Source organism: Mobula birostris, chromosome 15 (genome assembly GCF_030028105.1).
Source record: "Mobula birostris isolate sMobBir1 chromosome 15, sMobBir1.hap1, whole genome shotgun sequence".
Taxonomy (NCBI): Eukaryota; Metazoa; Chordata; class Chondrichthyes; order Myliobatiformes; family Myliobatidae; genus Mobula; species Mobula birostris.
The window spans coordinates 27,573,991-27,590,280 of record NC_092384.1 but is presented as its reverse complement, the minus strand read 5'-3'; the positions used below and the strand labels follow the sequence as shown (position 1 = coordinate 27,590,280).

General features: G+C 41.0%; 1 protein-coding gene across 1 annotated transcript in view; it reads left to right on the top strand.

The window, feature by feature from the left end:
- carmil2 (capping protein regulator and myosin 1 linker 2) overlaps window positions 1-16,290 on the top strand; it is a 170,075-nt gene that overhangs the window by 5,526 nt on the left and 148,259 nt on the right. Inside the window, exon 2 of the mRNA XM_072279510.1 lies at window positions 5,955-6,046. Within this exon, the coding sequence (XP_072135611.1) occupies window positions 5,955-6,046 (92 nt within the window). The remainder of the gene's footprint in view (window positions 1-5,954; window positions 6,047-16,290) is intronic.

The window sequence follows — 16,290 nt, the reverse complement described above, 5'->3', positions numbered from 1 at the left end:
TGAACAGACGTATTTAATGAAGTTGTTGCAGTTGAAAGTACAGGTTCATGCTCATCTTGGGTGAAACTAGAGTAACGTAGCACAGAAGTAAGCTCTTTGGCTCACAAAATCCACAGAAGCGCCTTAACTTCCTTAGAAGTTTGCGTTCATTCAGCATGTCATCGAAAATGTTGACAGACTTCTACAGTGGAGAGTTGTATGGTTGCATTACGACCTTTTATGGAAACACCAATGGCCAGGAAAGGAAAAGGCTAGAGAAAGTGCTGGATGCAGTCCAGTCCATCACAGGCAAAGCCCTCCCCACCATTGAGTACATTTACACGGAGTGCAGCCACAGAAAGCAGCATCTGTCATCAAAGACCCCCCCCCACCCCGCATCATCTAGGCCATGCTGCTACCATCAGGCAGGAGTTCCAGAAGGCTTATGCCCCACACGACCAAGATCAGGTAAAGTTATTAGTCCACAACCATCGTGCTCTTGAGATGGTGCGAATAACTGAATTCATCACTACTGTGAACTGGTCCTACTACACATTCACTTTCACTACAGACTCTTTTCAACTCGTGTCCTCAGCGTAATTTTTAATTTGCACAGTTCACCTTCTTTTGCACGTGGGGTTGTATGTCAGTCTTTGTCCGCTCATTTATCTGTATATAATTTATTTATTTTTTACCCGCAAAGGCCTGCAAGCCAAAGAATCTAAAGGGAGTATACAGTACTTTGATAATAAATTTAATTTGCATTTTGAATCCATGCTGAATATTGATCAATCAAAACTAATCCCACATACCAGCAGTTGGTCCAAAGGTGCATTTACATAAGCGATTCAAGTGCTTATTTGGATACTTTTTAAATATTGTTAGAGTACCTGCAGTACATCGAGGTATATTTGTCACGTGAGGGCTACTTCTGCTTCTATGCTTCCTCTATCGAAGCCTCTAAAACAGCACAATGAGTGTCCTTGGCTATATTTAGAGAACTTCCCTTAAGCCAGTCCGAAATCAATAAAGAAACGGAAGCTTTGCTGTGATATTGACTGTAGTTGTCCATAGCTTCTGCTATTTCTCTGTTGCCCAGAATGAATGTGTCACATATTGTTCAATTGAGCGTGTCATAAATTGACATAAGTACATTAATTGCTGTATAGAAACATAGAAACATAGAAAATAGGTGCAGGAGTAGGCCATTCGGCCCTTCGAGCCTGCACCGCCATTTATTATGATCATGGCTGATCATCCAACTCAGAACCCCGCCCCAGCCTTCCCTCCATACCCCCTGACCCCCGTAGCCACAAGGGCCATATCTAACTCCCTCTTAAATATAGCCAATGTACTGGCCTCAACTGCTTCCTGTGGCACAGATTTCCACAGATTCACCACTCTCTGTGTGAAGAAGTTTTTCCTAATCTCGGTCCTAAAAGGCTTCCCCTTTATCCTCAAACTGTGACCCCTTGTTCTGGACTTCCCCAACATCGGGAACAATCTTCCTGCATCTAGCCTGTCCAATCCCTTTAGGATTTTATACATTTCAATCAGATCCCCCCTCAATCTTTTAAATTCCAACGAGTACAAGCCCAGTTCATCCAGTCTTTCTTCATATGAAAGTCCTGCCATCCCAGGAATCAACCTGGTGAACCTTCTTTGTACTCCCTCTATGGCAAGGATGTCTTTCCTCAGATTAGGGGACCAAAACTGCACACAATACTCCAGGTGTGGTCTCACCAAGGCCTTGTACAACTGCAGTAGTACCTCCCTGCTCCTGTACTCAAATCCCCTCGCTATAAATGCCAGCATACCATTCGCCTTTTTCACCGCCTGCTGTACCTGCATGCCCACTTTCAATGACTGGTGTATAATGACACCCAGGTCTCGTTGCACCTCCCCTTTTCCTAATTGGCCACCATTCAGATAATAATCTGTTTTCCTATTTTTGCTACCAAAGTGGATAACTTCACATTTATCCACATTAAATTGCATCTGCCATGAATTTGCCCACTCACCCAACCTATCCAAGTCACTCTCCATCCTCTTAGCATCCTCCTCACAGCTAACACTGCCACCCAGCTTCGTGTCATCCGCAAACTTGGAGATGCTGCATTTAATTCCCTCATCCAAGTCATTAATATATATTGTAAACAACTGGGGTCCCAGCACTGAGCCTTGCAGTACCCCACTAGTCACCGCCTGCCATTCTGAAAAGGTCCCGTTTGTTCCCACTCTTTGCTTCCTGTCTGCTAACCAACTCTCCATCCACATCAATACCTTACCCCCAATACCATGTGCTTTAAGTTTGCATACTAATCTCCTGTGTGGGACCTTGTCAAAAGCCTTTTGAAAATCCAAATATACCACATCCACTGGTTCTCCCCTATCCACTCTACTAGTTACATCCTCAAAAAATTCTATGAGATTCGTCAGACATGATTTTCCCTTCACAAATCCATGTTGACTTTGTCCGATGATTTCACCACTTTCCAAATGTGCTGTTATCACATCTTTGATAACTGACTCCAGCAGTTTCCCCACCACCGACGTTAGGCTAACCGGTCTATAATTCCCCGGTTTCTCTCTCCCTCCTTTTTTAAAAAGTGGGGTTACATTAGCCACCCTCCAATCCTCAGGAACTAGTCCAGAATCTAACGAGTTTTGAAAAATTATCACTAATGCATCCACTATTTCTTGGGCTACTTCCTTAAGCACTCTAGGATGCAGACCATCTGGCCCTGGGGATTTATCTGCCTTCAATCCCTTCAATTTACCTAACACCACTTCCCTACTAACAAGTATTTCGCTCAGTTCCTCCATCTCACTGGACCCTCTGTCCTCTACTATTTCTGGAAGATTATTTATGTCCTCCTTAGTGAAGACAGAACCAAAGTAATTATTCAATTGGTCTGCCATGTCCTTGCTCCCCATAATCAATTCACCTGTTTCTGTCTGTAGGGGACCTACATTTGTCTTTACCAGTCTTTTCCTTTTTACATACCTATAAAAGCTCTTACAGTCAATGTTTATGTTCCCTGCCAGTTTTCTTTCATAATCTTTTTTCCCCTTCCTAATTAAGCCCTTCGTCCTCCTCTGCTGAACTCTGAATTTCTCCCAGTCCTCAGGTGAGCCACTTTCTCTGGCTAATTTGTATGCTGCTTCTTTGGAATTGATACTATCCCTAATTTCTCTTGTCAGCCACGGGTGCACTACCTTCCTTGATTTATTCTTTTGCCAAACTGGGATGAACAATTGTTGTAGTTCATCCATGCAACCTTTAAATGCTTGCCATTGCATATCCACCGTCAATCCTTTAAGTGTCATTTGCCAGTCTATCTTAGCTAATTCACGTCTCATACCTTCAAAGTTACCCCTCTTTAAGTTCAGAACCTTTGTTTCTGAATTAACTATGCCACTCTCCATCTTAATGAAGAATTCCACCATATTATGGTCACTCTTACCCAAAGGGCCTCTCACGACAAGATTGCTAATTAACCCTTCCTCATTGCTCAAAACCCAGTCCAGAATAGCCTGCTCTCTAGTTGGTTCCTCGACATGTTGGTTCAAAAAACCATCCTGCATACATTCCAAGAAATCCTCTTCCTCAGCACCCTTACCAATTTGGTTCACCCAATCTACATGTAGATTGAAGTCACCCATTATAACTGCTGTTCCTTTATTGCACACATTTCTAATTTCCTGTTTAATACCATCTCCGACCTCACTACTACTGTTAGGTGGCCTGTACACAACTCCCACCAGCGTCTTCTGCCCCTTAGTGTTACGCAGCTCTACCCATATCGATTCCACATCTTCCCGGCTTATGTCCTTCCTTTCTATTGCGTTAGTCTCTTCTTTAACCAGCAACGCCACCCCACCTCCCCTCCCTTCATGTCTATCCCTCCTGAATATTGAACATCCCTGAACGTTGAGCTCCCATCCCTGGTCACCCTGGAGCCATGTCTCTGTGATCCCAACTATATCATAATCATTAATAACAATCTGCACTTTCAATTCATCCACCTTATTACGAATGCTCCTTGCATTGACACACAAAGCCTTCAGGCGCTCTTTTACAACTCTCTTAGCCCTTATACAATTATGTTGAAAAGTGGCCCTTTTTAATGCTTGCCCTGGATTTGTCGGCCTGCCACTTTTACTCTTCTCCTTAGTACTTTTTGCTTCTACCCTCACTTTACACTCCCCTGTCTCTCTGCACTGGTTCCCAACCCCCTGTTGTGAACTAACCACCTCACGCCTAGCCTCTTTAATTTGATTCCCACCCCCCAACCATTCTAGTTTAAAGTCACCTCAGTAGCCCTCGCTAATCTCCCTGCCAGGATATTGGTCCCCCTGGGATTCAAGTGCAGCCCGTCCTTTTTGTACAGGTCACACCTGCGCCAAAAGAGGTCCCAATGATCCAAAAACTTGAATCCCTGCCCCCTGCCCCAATCCCTCAGCCACGCATTTATCCTCCACCTCATCGCATTCCTACTCTCACTGTCGCGTGACACAGGCAGTAATCCCGAGATTACTACCTTTGCGGTCCTTTTTCTCAACTCCCTTCCTAGCTCCCTATATTCTCCTTTCAGGACCTCATCCCTTTTCCTACCTATGTCATTGGTACCTATATGTACCACGACCTCTGGCTCCTCACCCTCCCACTTCAGGATATCTTGGACACGATCAGAAATATCTCAGACCCTGGCACCAGGGAGGCAGACTACCATCCGGGTCTCTGGACTGCGTCCACAGAATCGCCTATCTGACCCCCTTACTATCGAGTCCCCTATCACAACTGCCCTCCTCTTCCTTGCCCTACCCTTCTGAGCTACAGGGCCAGACTCTGTGCCGGAGGCACGGCCACTGTCGCTTCCCCCGGGTAAGCTGTCCCCCCCAACAGTACTCAAGCAGGAGTACCTATTGTCAAGGGGCACAGCCACCGGGGTACTCCCTATTACCTGACCTTTCCCCTTCCCCCTCCTAACCGTGACCCACTTGTCTGCCTCCCGTGGCCCCGGCGTGACCACCTGCCTGCAACTCCTCTCTATCAACTCCTCACTCCTCTCTATCAACTCCATCAATGTTTTTTCATTAAATATTATGCTGGTAAATTCAGTGCAAAGCACTTATGGCAGCAGGAAGTGGTTTCTTTACAGAAGTATGTGGACCAGATTTGGCAGCACAAGCCAAGAATAAAATAACCCAGCAGGCAGTAGTGGGACTCTGCCTGAAAATATTGTTGGCACAGAAAGCTTGATGCACGTTAACAAGGTTTTGCCGAACATTGCAGACATGCTTGTTGGTGACCGAGTATGTGGTGCCACTTGCACCTTTGAGTGTATTGGCTGTTAATGCAAACAACACATTTCACTGTATGCTTCGATATACATGTGATAAATAAATTTAAATCTGAACGCAGCCAGCCACGTTTGCTGCCAGAGTGGCATTGAGGTGGCAACTTTCCTCATCTTTTCTACCTTATCCTGCTGAAACAATTATATTTATTGTCCTTTGGAAAAAATCCAATATAGCTATTCAAAGAATGAAAATGTTGGGTTGTCTCCTCTAGATGAGTCGTGGTAACTCTGAAAGGGTAAATATGTCCATTTATTTCAAAAGTTTCCTCATCTTGAACTAGAATCTATCCACCCCAGTCTGATAAACAATTCTCAAACCATACCATGCACCCAACTACTACGCTATATTCGTGACTTCCTGTACATCGGTGCTTCTGATCTTCCACCATCAAAGTGGAATCAGTCCCTATTGCACATCGGTTGAAAAAGCACTTCACCTTCGCCTCTGCTTTATCCTGCAACTTTAATAACAATATTTAACCATTTATGTACGGTATGTCTGCAATAATAGACAGCCTGTTTCTAAATGAGGAAGTCCATTATCTCGGTTGTAAATTGGGAAATTTCATCTCTTCCAGCGGCACTTCATGGAATTTTGTTTGTTTACAGAACATATAACCAAGATTCTACAGCCAAAGAAAGTAGAGTTTATGAAGAAAGTGAAATCAACAGTGAAATGTAAATCAGAAGAAAAAATATTGGTATGTTCTTCACTGCTTGAGATGTTCTGACAAGTATTGCTATCGTGGAATAAAAGGTTTTAAAGTTATCATTAAGGAAGTGGTAACAATAGTAAACCACTTACTCCACAGCTCATTGAAGGAATATCCAATGTTTTGTTTCTGTCTTCCTGTGTTCAATTAAGCATTGTTAATAATGCCTCGGTACGCTGGGATCCTTGCCAATTACACAGTGAAACTCAGCGTCAGTGTTCTTACTTTGATCTCCATAGGTAGTTGATAAGTTGGTACTTTTTGTCTCCACTGGAAAAAATACGCAGACGATAATCTGATGAAGTTAGGGCAGTGGATGTGGTGTATATGATAACAGTAGATGGTCCATATTCTGCCTGGAGATTGGCATCCAGTGGTGTTACGCAAGGATCTATCTGCTGTTTGTGATTTATAAAAATGACTTGGACGAGGAAGTAGAAGAGTGGGTTAGTAGGTCTGCAGATGGAATGAAGGCTGGTAGTGTTGTGGATAGTGTAAGAGATTATCGTAGGTGACAAGGGGACATTGATAGGATACAGACCTGGGCTGAGAAGTGCTAGATGGAGTTCGATTCAGGAAAACGTAAAGGGATGCTTTCTAGAAGTGTTACGTACCCCATAATGGAATTTGTTATGTACCTCGTTATGTACCTCATAACGGAATTCAGGAAAACGTAAAGGGATGCTCTCTGGAAGTGTTACATACCTCGTAATGGAGTTTGTTATGTACCTCGTTACGTATCTCGTAATGGAATTCAGGAAAGCGTAAAGAGATGCTCTCTGGAAGTGTTACGTACCCCGTAATGAAATTCATTATGTACCTCGTTTAGTACCTCATTACATACCTCGTAACGGAATTCAGGAAAGCGTAAAGAGATGCTCTGTGGAAGTGTGATGTACCCCGTAATGGGTTTAAAGAGCCAGCAGAAATGGAACACACCTGGAGTCTGGTTTTGTTGTTTTCTAATGCTATTTTATTAGTGACTAGGTAATAAAGTAACATAAAACCAGATAAATCAAACAGGTTAGCAGAGATCATGCATGTATAGGGGTGGAAATATAAAACCCAATTTGATTTGTAATTGATACAGTCTTACGATGGTAGGTAACCGAAAGTCAGTTCAGTTCGTGTTATTGAGTTATTGAGTTGTGTAGAATTGAGGGGGGGGCAAGAGAGAGTGAGAGAGAGAGAGAGAGAGAGATGTTTTGTTGTCCACGTGAGCCGATGTCGTTGATTCTTCCCGTTGCTCTCCAAAACTTCCAAGTTAGCCAAACTTGACCAACTTAAGAGCGCCGTCTTCAAGTGATAATCTACCAACCCAGGCAAGGGTTAGATGCACTAGTAGACTCCACAGAGTCACTCTTTCACGCACTAATAATCACAGATCAATTCCTCTCAATTGATCCTCAGTCCCACACTCGTGGGCACCTGAAAAGGATAGTGGTAACTTCACCACACCTTGGTGCGTCTGCGTGTCCTGTGAAACAAGCAATTACACTGGTTTAAATACTGTTGTGCTGAACACCAGCTGTCCATCAAGTAGCTCCTCCCTTCTCTCTCTGTAAGAAATCAGAAGCTGGCAGTATCCTTACAGAAATCCAAAACAAACTGTGAGCAGTCTTCGCTCTTCTCTCTCTCAGTAACAAGCTGTTTGACCTGTACAGCTGCACGCCCTCTCTCTCTTTTTAAAAGCACAGTCCATAATGAATACCTCAGGATATTGTCACAGGAAGGCAGCACCTGAAGACAGAGTACAGGATTAATGGTAGGATTCTTTGCTGTGTGGAGGAACAAAGGGATTTTGGACTCCACATCCACGGATCCCTCAATGTTATCAATCAAGTTGATAGGGTAGTTAAGAAGGTGATGGTGTACTGGCAAGGTAATGTTGCAGCTCCATGAAACTCTGCTTAGACCACATTTGGAGTATTGGAAGATGTGGAAGCTCTAGACAGCGTGCAGAAGTGTGACCTTTGGGCAGGCTAAAAGGTCGGCACAACACTGTGGGCTGAAGAACCTATTCTATGTAAATTAGAGGGAAATGTAAATTTAAATACATAATTTAAACTATCACCTGCGTTCATCATAGTGCTTAAAATAATTTGTTTCAAATCATTAAAATGCTTCAGTGAATTCCTGTTTTTAGCTTTCTGAGAATATGCACAAGAATTTATATTGTGTTAGCTATTCAGAATTTACCAAAAAAGCAGAGGCAAATAACAGAGAATTTCACTATAAGATCTCAACCCCAGGTCTTTGATTCTCTCTGGACTGTACTGAGTTTATTGATCTCACTCAGGACATAATAGGAATGCATCAATTGAATGCAGAAACCCAGATTAGGGAGTGAATAAAAAAAAGTGTTGCTATCGAAGAGTTTTTGCAAGTGGACATGACTACATTATGTATCTGACAAGGCTGTTCAGGTTTATCATACAACAACCAGGTGACAAGATAGTTGAAATCAGCAGCTATCCAGAAGTTATAGTTTCTTAAATTTAAATATCTCTTCTGAGAAGCAAGAGAAAATAAATAAGAAAAGGGAAATTACAAAGGCCTTTCTGTAAGGCTGTTCCTTATTTTCATTCCAAGAAATGTGTCACATCAGAAACTTGGGTATTTTTGTTAGAGGAAATAGTCATCTTTGAAGAAGGTGACAGATTTTGTCATCGAAATGCCGGTTATAATCTATAATTGTACCTGGCTTGAAGCCTGAGAAGAGTTTGTTCAACCTATATGCCAGGAAAACACTGGATCCTTCTTCAAATAGAATGTTGACATTGTGAAGGAGGTGAAATACCAGAAGAAAGCCTTTCTACAGCCGATGAAATTCAAAAAGCTGCAGATGCTGCACATCTGAAATTAAAAACAGTAGATGCAAATATCATTCAGCAGCAGGTCAGGCAGCATCTCCAAAGCGAATAACAAAGTTAATTTTCAATGTTAATTCCAAAGCCCATCAGAATATATTTTGTTTACTTCAATTTTTAAATTATTTCCTTGGTGTTTTAACATAAATTTTTTAAAAAAAATTGTTACTTTCAAAAATTTGTAGTATTTTAATTGTTTCAAAATATCTTGGAATATCCTGCCAAAGGTTGTCCGATGTCCTTTGTACTGGGTGTTGAGACCACACCAAGAGCAACGTGGAGAGTTCAGGCATTATTATTGAAAGAAGGATATATCTTGCCTTGGAGGCTCACTAGATTACTTGCTCAGATTTAGAAATGTTTCAAGATAATGATGGAACACTGTCTGCGATTTAGAAGAATGAAATGAATGTCTTTCTCAAATTAAAAATTCTGAGGCAGCTTTATGGAGTAGATACCATAAGGTTGTTTCCCCAGCCAGGAGAGTCGGGAAGTGGGTACATAAATCAGAAGGTAGACTGACATGATGAGGGTTTTCATTTCTGATGATCATGAATCTGCTTGAATCACTGGACTGAATTGACCTGAATTGTCCCCACTTCCCTCCAGCGTTCTGAGCTGGATTCAGGGGGCCCTCAGATCTGTCCACCCCTTCCTCCCAAACCGGCATCCAACAAGGCTTCAAAGGCCTCGATGATGAGTAAGTTTGTAACTCCGTAACTTTTGGCTACTATAAAAAAACCACTACAAATTTTTAAAAATGGGAATTAAATCAATGAAAATGATTAAAGTAAATAATTAAGCATTAAATCACCAAGAACGAATTAAAATCGTTAAAGTAAAGAAAAAGAAAAAGCTGCCCATCCTTACACCAACATGACTGCATTGCAGAGGTATTGTGAAGGGATGTATGTGGCAGCAACTTTCCCTCAGCTCCTCATGTTTTTGCAGCAGGCCCATGTGCTTATGGGCAGTGAAACATTGGTAATTCCCTTTGGAACTACTAGTCACAGCTAACTAAATTCAGCCTCTTAAGCTGTGACAGATTTTCAGAATACATGTGAATGTTGAATGACGTGGATTGAGAAGAAAAGGAGAAGAGGGTTGAATGAACAGAGCAGACTTGACGTGTTGATGATAGAGCTACCATAGGTCGCTAAGTCTACCTCTACTTTTATTTCTTTTGAAATGGGATTTATTGTGATCCAGAGGCAGAGCCACCAGAACTACTGCCTCAACAGAGCTCCAGTTGTCCAGGTTAAATTCTGAACTCTGCTGTCTGCATAGAGTTTGCACACTCTCCCAGTGACCACGTATTCCGGTTCCTCTGTTCATCCCAAAGATTTGTGGGTGGGTAGGATTTTGCCCCATGCAGTGTCTGGTGGGAGCTGAGAGGGTTGGTGTTGATGGAGGGTTGGTTGACTCAAGTGTGTTGAGCCAGTTTTCGTCCTGAACGATCATGAACATTTTATACCCTTCAGTGAAACAACTGAATTTCACAGCGTCATGATCTATGCAGTTTGGGTCTGCGTGAAGAATCTGTGAGATCTTTTGATGGAAATAACACAGTGAGGGCTGATTGTTTCTTGGAGGTTGTTAGTATTAGATGGCATGTAAACTCTGCTCTTAACCACAATGAACAGATGGTTCAGGCTCGGTGAACTCACTTTCCAAACTGCAGCAGATCGTTTTTTTTAAGGCACACAGCAGCAAAATTAATATTTTAGAAATTTATGCATTTTATAGTTAATTAAATTATCTAGCTTGGATGGGAGTATTCACCTGAGTGTTTTGCATACTTAGGCAAGGTGAATTTCTAATTTTAGTTGGTGGAATCCAAGTAATGAATAGGAAATGAGTTCTATGATGCTCATACACAAAGTAGCTAAAGAATTGCCAATTTTTTTTTCTTGTGAGGCTGTGATATTAGGAAGAAAAGCCTTTTTTTTAAAAAGAATATCTGAACTGCTGAAGTTTGAGAAGGAGAGTAACAGTCATGATCTTGCCACCATCTCAGACCTTGTGGGAGAGAAGAAACTTGAAAATTAATGTGCATAAGGTAAATTTAGTATTATGTGACGACCAACACTGACCTGGTATGTTAGACAGCAGACATTGAATTAACTGGATAGATCAGTCTGCCAGTACACAAATCCAAATATAAATCCTCAACCTTCAGTGTTTTTAAAATACATACCGACCAAAAATCTGAGTGTATAAAGAGCATGGAATCTGTAGAAACTCAGTTCCTAAAAGTGCAAATTGCCACCATGTTTGCAAATCACATGCATACATTTCACACCAAATTATCTGTTGTTGGCAAGACAACTCACAAAATGGTCCTCAATATATCTTGTATATGCATGACTAATTCAAATAAAATGTTATTTTTAAATTTATATAGTTTAAGAATGCTATCTGAAACAAACTTAAATTTAAGAATTTTAACTATTAACTGATAATATTAATTGACATTTATTCAATAGATGCTATATTGTGATTCCTTGATAAATTAAATGACCTACCAAGGTTATAATGGCTTTTAAAAAGATTTAAAGTACGGAATTCAAAATGTTAATATCCTCACATAATCACTGAAAGCATCTACAGTGAAGCAGTGAAAATGTCACTCAAATGGTAGCATGTATGGTTCTGGGTCAGAAGATTTGAAGTTCACTTGAGGGACCTATCACTACTGTATACATCTGTGAAATACTGCATAGATGGCTTGTATATTGCAAATAAGACACTATATTGCTAATAAGCCTCTTCATAATTTAAATTAGTAATTTGGACTCACAATGGCAAGTATAATTACTAAATTTTCAAACAACAAATGTTGGGGAAGGAGGAGGGGTGGGCTGGTTGGTAGTTAATATAAATAAAATGAAAGAAATTTATAATCTTGTATGGGCAGTTATAAATGAACCAGTGCATTTTGTGGGAAACAATTAGGAAGCTGCATGTTTCTTAGATAATGAGAAACTGAATGGAGTTGAAAATCAAAGTGGATACAGATAACTTACTGAAAGTGGAATGCAGCTTGACGAGGTCATAAGAAAAAAATTGAAAAGAGAATAAGTACTAAAACTTATCAAACCTTTGCTGAACAATATGAATCTGTGTCCAATCTTTTCTGAAATATTACCTGAACTGAGACGTTATAACATTTTTAGGAAAGATCAAATACGCAAAAGCGAAACTATCTAGGAGTGCCTTACAGAGGTACTTAACAGAATGAAACATTACAGTCAGAATGCTGAGTGTGTTAACAGCATGGTATTTGAATTAAATAAGATAGAGGCCTTTAAGAAGAATCAAGGTAAGCTTATTAGGAAAAAATATCAGTAAGCCAATCACATTAGATGAATTGTCATGCACCATTTAAGCCTTTCTTTCATTGCTGTAGTCTCAGCCATTGAACTAATTTGTAACATTCTGTATACAGTAAATTCAAATAAGTTCAAGTTACTCTTAAACTCAGAATCATTCCTTAGGATCTAATACTTTGTTGTTGATTTAAAAATTGATATCCTAAATTATGATTTAAATTTCCTGCAGTGAAAATAACATGGAAGTGAAAATTCTATTAATGGTTACTAAATATGGACGATCTGACCATAAAACTGATTTAACATTACACTTTTGCTTCTCCTGGGCCCAGAAAAGGGACAAAGTTGTTTTGAGAGGAAAAGTCATCTTTTGAGCCTGATCACTTTTTGTTTCTGGGTCGGAACCCTCAGTGATTTCATGTGCTTCATTTTCAAACCGTGTGGTGGAATCACATCGGGCATTATCTTCCCATTGTTTGGTACGTGTAAAGAGTCATTTATTTCAGGCAAGGGAAGTGGGCATTTTGATGTTTACAAATGTGGTAGTTCCTAATAAGTGCTTGGCTAGGCCTGGTGCCAACAGATTCTCATGATAAATAGGTCATCTGTCTGAGTTGTGAATAGACCGGACTAAAAAATATATATTTTACCCAAACCGCTATTAGTATTGATGATGCCAGTGTACCAGTAATGAGCACAATTTACTTTTAAGCGACAGTGTGGCTCCACTCGATAACTTCTGAGAATTAGAAAGGCATTCAGACGGTTGTAGGGGCAGCTTTGTTATAGTACATTAATGGAATCAGTTTCTAATATTGAGTTGCTATAAACTCACATTTTGTCATTCTTTGGAATTGCAGTCCACATGTTGTATTATTTTAATTACAAGAGCAACACACAATATGCTTCCCAGTAAAAGAGTGAATCTGTTGCTATTTCATAAGGATCAGAGGTGATAGTGTGGCCGAAACAGTGGAGGTGTAAGTGCAATTTCAACCTATGATTTCACTTACTTTTCAAACCTTTCCTTATATAGTAAAGGTGGAGCTAATCATATATCCATAGCTCAAAATAAGTAGCACATATTCTTGCATGCAAATATCAGTTTGCCTCCTAAGGTATACATGACAGCAAATGAATATACAATGGCTATCTTGGCTGAAAATGTGTTTCAATGAAGCATTACTTCCACTACATTAATTTGCATGCATATTCATATTTAGGTTGCAGCACATGACCTTTGAAATAAGCCACCTAGCTTTTCTGTATTTGCAGCAGCTTCCACGTATTTTAATAAGATCAAAAGGTTGAAGAAAGCATAGGTTAAAGCTGCACTTGTACCCCTGATTTTGTTCTTCTTTTACAGGAAAAGTTAACAATCATATCAGTTACTGCAGTACCCGGGTTTTCTAAGCAGAACCTAGATGCGGTGCCAGATTTGAAATAAGTGCACAAAAGTTAAGACTGTGACCACAATTTCTAAAGCTCCTTGCAAAGGGCATTCAAGCTAAAAAAAACCCAGATAAGCCATTGTATTACTGTACTCGTATAATTCATTAAAATTCACTAAAACCACACGGCATTTGGCAACAAGTGCTGAATTACTTCAAATTCAATTGTTATTTACTTGCAACACACACATAAAATGCTGGAGGAACTCAGCAGGCCAGGCAGCATCTATGGAAAAAAGTACAGTCGACGTTTCGGGCCAAAACCCTTCGAAAGACTCTTGATTGTTATTTACTTGTTGGCTTTGTAACTAAGCTGTCCTATTAACCATTAGAACAGGAATCGGACCTTCAGAAGCTGCAAGTATCCCGCAATGCCTTTAACTTAGTACATGGTAATTATTCTCATGCCTCCGCTACATCGGTGAAACCCGACGCAGATTGGGGGACCGCTTCGTTGAGCACCTCTGCTCCGTCCACCACAACAGACAGGATCTCCCGGTAGCCACCCACTTCAACTCTGCTTCCCATTCCCATTCAGATATGTCGATACATGGCCTCCTCTACTGCCATGATGAGGTTAAACTCAGGTTGGAGGAGCAATACCTCATATACCATCTAGGTAGTCTCCAGCCCCTTGGTATGAACATAGAATTCTCAAACTTCCGGTAATTCCCTCCCCCTCCCTTCCCCTATCACTATTTCACTCTACCCCTCCCCCAGCTGCCTATCACCTCCCTCATGGTTCCGCCTCCTTCTACCACCCATTGTTTTCCTGCCTATCACCTCCCTGCTTCCCCTCCCCCACCCCTTTGTCTTTCAAATTACTGGTTTTTCAACTGAACCTACCAGCCTTCTCCTTCCCACCCTCCCCCCACCTTCTTTATAGGGCCTCTGCCCCTTCCCTCTTCTGGTCCGAAACGTCGACTCATCGTTTCCACGGATGCTGCCCGACCTGCTGAGTTCCTCCAGCGTGTTGTGAGTGTTGCTTTGATCCCAGCATCTGCAGATTATTTTGTGTTTACGATTCTCATGCCCGGATTTTCCAGAGCAGTTCAAGTTCCTAACTGTTCTTAAAAAAAATGGGCACTAACATCACTTCCCCAAATTCTACCACTAAATATTTTCTTCAAGAATTTTATTTTTATTAATGAATAAAATTACCAGTGTTAATGCCTTTAGGGAACACTCCAGGATTTTGATTTTTTAAAAATATGCTGTACTATTTACTTGCAATTTTTGTAGCTGAATGCTCGAGCTTTTTTCAATGAGTCTCTCCATATATTGATTGGATCGTAGAACAGAGGAGCACAGTACAGGCCCTTCAGCTGATGATTTGTACTGACATTTAACCTACATATCCTTCCATTGTTCTTTAATCCATGTGCCAATCTAAGTGCCTCTTAAATGTCCCTAATGTATCTGCCTCTACCACCACACCAGGCAGTGCATTCCATTCACCTAGCACTCTCAGTGTGAAAAAAAACTTACATCTGACACCACCCCCCCATACATTCTCCCAGTCCCCCCCACCCCCATGCATTAGCCATTTCCAGCCTGGGGGAGAAAGTCCAAGTGGTTTCAGTATGCAGCAACTGGGAAACTCCTCCTGAATGACCCTATATAAAACAAATCTATAGTTGTATGTCAGGGTCTTGGTATTGCATACGAATAGATAGGAAAACAATTGTAATAATTTATGCAATTGCCTTGGGAAGCTTTTGTATGTTAAAGGGAAATATGAAGGCCTGACTAATTTGGGAAAAATTCTGCATGTTCAACTCGTATGATAGGCTGAACATTTTTTTAAAAACTATCTACATTAGGGATCAAATAGACAATTGAAAGGCAGTATTTTATTCTTGAATTTTAAATTGGTAAATTGGTTTATTATTGTCACGTGTACTGAGCTGAAGTGGAAAAACACCTTTTGTACAGATCAATTCATTATAACAGGTCATGGTAGTACAAGGCTAAAAAAAGAGTGCAGAGTAAGTTGTTGCATTTACAGAGACGGTGCAGTGCAAGTAGACTAAAAGCTTCAAGATCATAAGGAAATAGAAGTCAAGAGCCCATCTTATCACACTTTCAATAGCCCTATAACAGTGGGAAAGAAGCTGCCTTTGAGAAGGGTGGTACATGCTTTCAGTGCTTGTATCTTCAACCGGACGGGATGGAGCCAGAGGAGGGAATGGCCAGGGTGGCTGGGTGAGGTCTTCAATTGTAGTGGCTGGTTTACTGAGGCAGCAAGAAGTGCAGATCGTGTCCATGGAGGGGATGCTGATTCCTTGATGTGCCGAACTGTGCCCACAAATCTGTAGTCACTGGTGATCACAGGTGGAGAATTTGCCCTACCAGACCATGAGGTTTCTGGAAAAGGTGCATTGATTAAAGGCTGGTAATGGGCAAAGGGGACATGCTAAATTTCCTTAGCCTCCCAAGGAAGTAAAGGTGCTGCTGAGCTTTCTTGCTTGTGGAGTCTATGTGATTTGACCTTCATTCCTAGGAGTTTGTAGTTTTCAACTGTCTCGACCTCAGTGCCATTTGATGCAGGAGCACGTGCACTTCTTCCTGAAGTAAAT